The following is a 6336-nucleotide window of genomic DNA, read 5'->3' as shown; positions in this document are numbered from 1 at the left end:
ACGGCTTGCCCAAGGTCATCCAGCCAGGTGCAAGTGGAGGAGTGGGGAATCAAACCCGGTTCTCCCAGATTAGAGTCTGCTCAGTGGCAGAGAAGAAGAAGAGGAGACTGGATTTATACCTCACCCTTCACTACCCAAAGGGGTCTCAGAGCAGCTGAAAAACTCCTTCCCCTTCCCCTCCCCACTACAGACATCCTGTGAGCAATGCTCCCTCTAAGCTGTGGAGTCTTGTGAGCAAAAACTTCTACTTTGTGCGCTACTGGCATTAAAGTTGCGAGCGACCGATTTGGCTATTGCATAAATTAGTTTGCTCCAAAGCCATCCTTCCTGAGCTGAAACAAAAATGTGTGAGCCAGAGGCTAATAAATGGTGAGCTAGCTCACACTACGGAAGAAGAAGAAGAAGAAGGAGAAGGAGAAGGAGAAGGAGAAGGAGAAGGAGAAGGAGAAGGAGAAGGAGAAGGAGAAGGAGAAGGAGAAGGAGAAGGAGAAGGAGAAGGAGAAGGAGAAGGAGAAGGAGAAGGAGAAGGAGAAGGAGAAGGAGAAGGAGAAGGAGAAGGAGAAGGAGAAGGAGAAGGAGAAGGAGAAGGAGAAGGAGAAGGAGAAGAGGAGGGGAGGAGGAGATTGGATTTGTACCCCGCCCTTCACTACCCAAAGGTGTCTCAGAGTGGCTCACAAACTCCATTCCCTTCCGCTCCCCACAACAGACACCCTGGGAGGCAGGTGGGGCTGAGAGAGCTCTTGACAGAAGGCTCTTTTTCAAGGACAGCTGTGCCAGAGTTATGGCTTGCCCAAGGTCATCCAGCCAGGTGCAAGTGGAGGAGTGGGGAATCAAACCCGGTTCTCCCAGATTAGAGTACGCGCACTTCACCACGACCCCAAACGCAGCTTAGAGGGAACACTGCCTGTGAGGTAGGTGGGACTGAGAGAGGTCTTTGGAGAACTGCTCTTTCCAGAACCGTGACTGACCCGAGGCCACGCCAGCAGCTCCGAGTGTGTCCCACTGTTTACCGGAGACGCTGGGCACTGAACCTGGGTCAGGCCAATTCTGTGCTCTTGCTCTGAGGCCCCTCCCCCTCCCACCTTTCAGTCCACGGAGATTCGCCTGTGTAACCAGGCCACCGTCACCTGCTCTGGGGGAACGAAGAAGGACAAGGGGAAGGTGCAGGTGTTCCTTGGCTGTGGTCTCAGGCCTCTGGAGAGGTGGCCTATAAATGTTCAAAATCAATACTGAGCAAATAAATAGAACCTCGGGAGAGTCTCAGCCTCTCTCAGCCGAGCCTACCTCACAGGGTTGTGGGGAGGATGAAACAGAGGAGAGGAAGAAGAAGAAGAAGAGTTTGGATTTGGTCCATGGGGTCGCGAAGAGTTGGACTCGACTGTGCAACTGAACAACAACAACTTCAATACCCAAAGGAGCCTCAGAGCGACTTACAAACTCCTTTCCCTTCCCGACCCCACAACAGACACCCTGTGAGGCAGGTGGGGCTGAGAGAGTTCTTTCAAGTAGGGCTCCTGAGAGAACGCCCCTGAGAGAACTTGTGACTGACCCAAGGTCACGCCAGCAGCTGCAAGCGGAGAAGTGGGGGAATCAAACCCGGTCCTCCCAGATTAGAGTCCGCGCTCCTAACCGCTACACCAGACTGGCTCTCCGTGTCCCATTCCTTCCAGGCAATGCAGCTGGACTCCACCAGATGGCGATCCAGCTTCAAGGAAGCTCCTCCTACTCTCCCCTTGGCTTTAGGGAACTCTTTCCATCCTAACTGCTTGTCGTTGTCGTTCTTTTCATTTAAAGTCGGCCCTTCTCCCTGGGATTTTAGGGCGGTCACAAGAACAATCAAAGGTCTTTCAGTCAATCAGCAAGGGGGCTGCACGTGTCGCTGCCGGCTCACGACACGACCCCATTTCCCCGTAGTCTCCCTTGTTTTTCCTAAGGATCGATCCATCCCGCCGTGGAAAGTATGGCCCCTTGATGATCATCCTGCTAATGCGAATGTGCCATCCTCTTCTCTCTAATATTCCTAGATCTGTGTAATTGTGAGTGTGTTTGAATTATTGTATGCATATGAAACGTCTTCAGTAAACGAAGCCATTTTATACTGAAGCCAGCCTTTGAGTCTCTTTCTGGTGCGTCTGGGAGAAGCGGGACCCCTGTATACATAGGTGCTTGCTCCATTTAGCTTGGAGAAATGACGACTGAGGGGTGACATAATCGAGGTTTGTAAGATTATGCATGGGATAGAACAGGTAGAGAAAGAGGTACTTTTCTCCCTTTCTCACGATACAAAAACTCGTGGGCACTCCATGAAACTGCTGAGCGGTCGGGTTAGAACGGATAAAAGGAAGTACTTCTTCACCCAAAGAGTGATTAACACATGGAATTCACTGCCACAGGAAGTGGTGGCGGCTACAAGCATAGACGACTTCAAAAGGGAATTAGATAGGCATATGGAGCAGAGGTCCATCAGTGGCTATTAGCCACAAGGCATAGATAGGGGCTCTGGGGCAAGTGATGCTCTGTCTTCTTGGTGCTTGGGGGGGGGGGTCAACAGTGGGAGGGCTTCTAATGTCCTGGCCCCACTGGTGGACCTACTGATGGCACTGGTATTTCTGGCCACTGTGTGACACAGAGTGTTGGACTGGATGGGCCACTGGCCTGATCCAACATTGGCGTCTCTTATGTTCATAATTTGCCTATGGTCTTGCGTGAGATCATAATTCAACCCTAGTTATTAATCATTCGTGGCAATTTGGCTAACAGGAGTCCTGCTCACAGGGTGTCAGTTGTGGGGAGAGGAAGGGAAAGAAGATGGTAAGGCGCTCTGAGACTCCGAGTGAAGGGTGGGTAGGAAGCTGTTGGGTGATAGTGAGATATTGAAAAAATGGTATTTAGCAGAGATAATGTAGCCCAGCAGAGCCTGAGTAAAATAATTCAGACTGAGAGTCCATGTGTGATTAAAATGTAAAGTTTTTACTAAATTCTAGCATGGGGAAGGGTAACTGGGATAAAAGTAACAACAGAGCTAAATCGGCTACATCCTTACACTACAAAGACAAAACTAGAAGAGAGAGTTATGGCTGCTCTTCTTCTCCTTGAGAACACCAAAAACAAAGACGGGAAGAGGAGCCATAAAATGGTAATACACCTTGGCACTTTCGTCCCAATGAAATCCCTAGATCAGGGAGAAAATTCCTGGGCTTCTTGCAGCTAAAGAACATTGGTTCCATGAGAAACATGTGACTTCCTGTGAGTAACAGAAACAAACATTTAACCCCAGATGTGCTGAGTGTTTTCAACTTGTCATACCCAACAGAATCCAATCTCCTCCTCCTCTTCTTCCTCTTCCTCTTCAGATGCTGCCTGGAGGGTGGCAACAGTCCACAGAGGCCACCCTCCGAAGCAGACGTCTCCCCAAGGGAGCTGATCTCCGTCATCAGAGATTGGCTGTCATTCTGGGAAATCCCCAGGCCCTACCTGGAGAGTGGCAACTCCAGGTGGCTCCCACGTGCCATGTGCTTGGCTCAGCTGCGGGGCTCCCGCTCTGCTCCCTGAGGCCTCCCTTGGGAGGAGGGGGGGCTGCCGGGCGAAGCCCCCCTCCCGCCTACCCTTCTGGTCCTCCTCCAGTGCCGGAGGCTCCTTCAGGGCTCCGAGTCCTTTGCCCGGCCCCGACAGGCTGCCCACATGCTAAACTGGGTCACCCCGTCACTCCTGTGCCAGCCCCGCTCCTGATGGATGACCCAGACAATGGAGCTGACACCCCGCTGCCAAACGGTGATTAAGTGTACTATGGTGGGGGGGGGGAGTGCACATTTCCCCCCCCACCTCGAAGGACAGCTTTGGCCAAGGGGGAGGGGGAGATGGCAAGCAGCTGCAAAAGAGGGAGGGAGGGAGGGATGCCAGCCTCCAGGCGGGGCCTGGGGATCCTCTGGAATCACAGCTCATCTCCTGTCAAGCAGAGGTCCATCAGTGGCTCTTAGAAACAAGGTCTAGATAGGAACTCTCAGTCTGGAGCAAGGGATGCTCTGTATTCTTGGTGGGGGTTTTTTTTGGGGGGGGCAACAGTGGGAGGGCTTCTAGTGTCCTGGCCCCACTGCTGGACCTCCTGAGGGCCCCTGGTATTTCTGGCCACTGTGTGCCACAGAGTGTTGGGCTGGAGGGGCCTTTGGCCTGATCCAACACTGGCTTCGCTTATGTTCTTATATGGAGGAGAGGTCCATCCGTGGCTATTAGCCACAAGGTCTAGATAGGAAGGGAGCTGCGGTGGCTCAAGTGGTTAAGACGCTGAACTGCAGGCTGTGGAAGGTCGGTAGTTCAGCAGTTCAAGACCCGGGTGCCGTAAGACAGGGTGAGCTCCCGTCTCTCGTTCCAGCTCCTGCCAACCTAGCAGTTCGAAAGCAAGAAATTGCAAGTAGATAAATAGGTACCACTTCGGTGGGAAGGTAACAGCGTTCCGTGCGCCTTGGTGTTTAGTCATGCCGGCCACATGACCACGGAAATGTCTTCGGACAGCGCTGGCTCTTCGGCTTTGAAATGGAGATGAGCACCGCAACCCTAGAGTCGGATTCGACTGGCTTTCGAGCAAGGGAACCTTTACCTTTACCTTTACCTAGATAGGAACTCTCAGTCTGGGGCAAGTGAGGTTCTGTATTCTTGGTGCTTGGGGGGGGGGGGATACAGTGGGGAGGCTTCTGGTGTCCTGGCCCCACTGCTGACCCTCCTGATGGCACCTGCTATTTTTGGCCACTGTGTGACAGAGTGTTGGACTGGATGGGCCACTGGCCTGATCCAACATAGGCTTATCTTATGTTCTTATGTCTGGGGCAAGTGATGCTCTGTATTCTTGGTGGGGTTTTTTTGGGGGGGGCAACAGTGGGAGGGCTTCTAGTGTCCTGGCCTCACTGCTGGACCTCCTAATGGCCCCTGGTATTTTTGGCCACTGTGTGACAGAGTGTTGGACTGGATGGGCCATTGGCCTGATCCAACATTGGCTTCTCTTATGTTCTTATATGGAGCAGAGGTCCATCCGTGGCTATTAGCCACAAGGTATAGACAGGAACTCTCAGTCTGGGGCAAGTGAGGTTCTCTATTCTTGGTGCTTGGGGGGGGGGCAACAGTGAGAGGGATTCTAGTGTCCTGGCCCCGCTGCTGGACCTCCTGATGGCACCTGCTATTTCTGGCCACTGTGTGGCACAGAGTGTTGGACTAGATGGGCCATTGGCTTGACCCAGCATTGGCTTCTCTTATGTTCTTATGACTACAGAGATCACTTCCCCTGGAGGAAACGGCTGCTTTGGAGGATGGACTCTATGGCATTGTACCCCACTGAGGTCCCTGTCCTCTCCAGGCTCCATCCTCAAATCTCCAGGAGTTTCCCAACCTGGATCTGGCAAACCTACCTCCACCCATCTCCCACCAGAGGGGACCCGGCTACCCTAGAGAGCGGCAACCCCTAAGGTTGCCAGGTCTGGGTTGGAAAATACCTGGAGACTTTCGGGGTTCTGTTATTCAAGCCGGTTGGAATACATATAGGCTGCGGTCACACACACTCAATAGTCCACTTCGAACCCTGTCATGGCTCAGGTGGGGTGGCAACTGACGCTGCCACCACTCTGGTTCCAGGCTCCCTTGAGAAGGCCCAGAGCACCCTCCCAAGACCTTCAGACCTCCCTTTTGGCCGAATAACAGGCGTAAGGACCAGGCAGAGTGAACAATGAGAATAGTTTATTGTATAGGAGGTCAAACAACAAGGTGCAGAATAATAACAGTAAGTGGGTGAAAAGAAAAGAAATCAAATGCCCAGAGAAATACATAGAGCCTGGTGCTCCGTCACTGGAGGTGGCCTGACGAAGTCCCGAAAGGAAACAGAGGGGAACCTGGGCGGCAGGGGTCATTTCATAGAAAAAGAGGAGCAGGAGCTCATTAGTATATTTGCATATGAAACATCCCCTGACATCATCGACAATGTGTCAGAAGCCACTGCTCAGGCTCCACTGGACTGATTTGGATTGCAAGCTATGGGGGGGGGGACGTGCAGATCTGTTCTCACAGAGGAGGGAGAGCTTGTACCTGAATAAAACCTGGTCTTAAAGGTGCCACTGGACTATTTTGGATTGCTAGCTATTGGGGGGGGGGAACGTGCAGATCTGTTCTCGCAGAGGAGGGAGAGCTTGTACCTGAATAAAACTTGGTCTTCATGGTGCCACTGGACTGATTTGGATTGCTAGCTATTGGGGTTTTGTGGGGGGGCGGACATGCAGATCTGTCTTCACAGAGGAGGGAGAGCTTGTACCTGAATAAAACCTGGTCTTAAAGGTGCCACTGGACTGTTTTGGATTG

At 52.4% G+C, this 6336-nt stretch overlaps 1 protein-coding gene across 1 annotated transcript in view; it reads left to right on the top strand.

The window, feature by feature from the left end:
* SLC52A3 (solute carrier family 52 (riboflavin transporter), member 3) overlaps positions 1-3729 on the top strand; it is a 13903-nt gene extending 10174 nt beyond the window's left edge. The window contains exons 4-5 of the mRNA XM_015410526.1: positions 1090-1161; positions 3625-3729. Of these exons, the coding sequence (XP_015266012.1) occupies positions 1090-1161; positions 3625-3729 (177 nt within the window). The remainder of the gene's footprint in view (positions 1-1089; positions 1162-3624) is intronic.
* Positions 3730-6336: the final 2607 nt, after the last annotated feature.

The sequence above is a fragment of the Gekko japonicus genome, unplaced genomic scaffold (genome assembly GCF_001447785.1).
Source record: "Gekko japonicus isolate JY-2015 unplaced genomic scaffold, Gekko_japonicus_V1.1 scaffold2621, whole genome shotgun sequence".
NCBI lineage: Eukaryota > Metazoa > Chordata > Lepidosauria > Squamata > Gekkonidae > Gekko > Gekko japonicus.
This window is presented reverse-complemented; position numbering and strand designations above follow the sequence as displayed.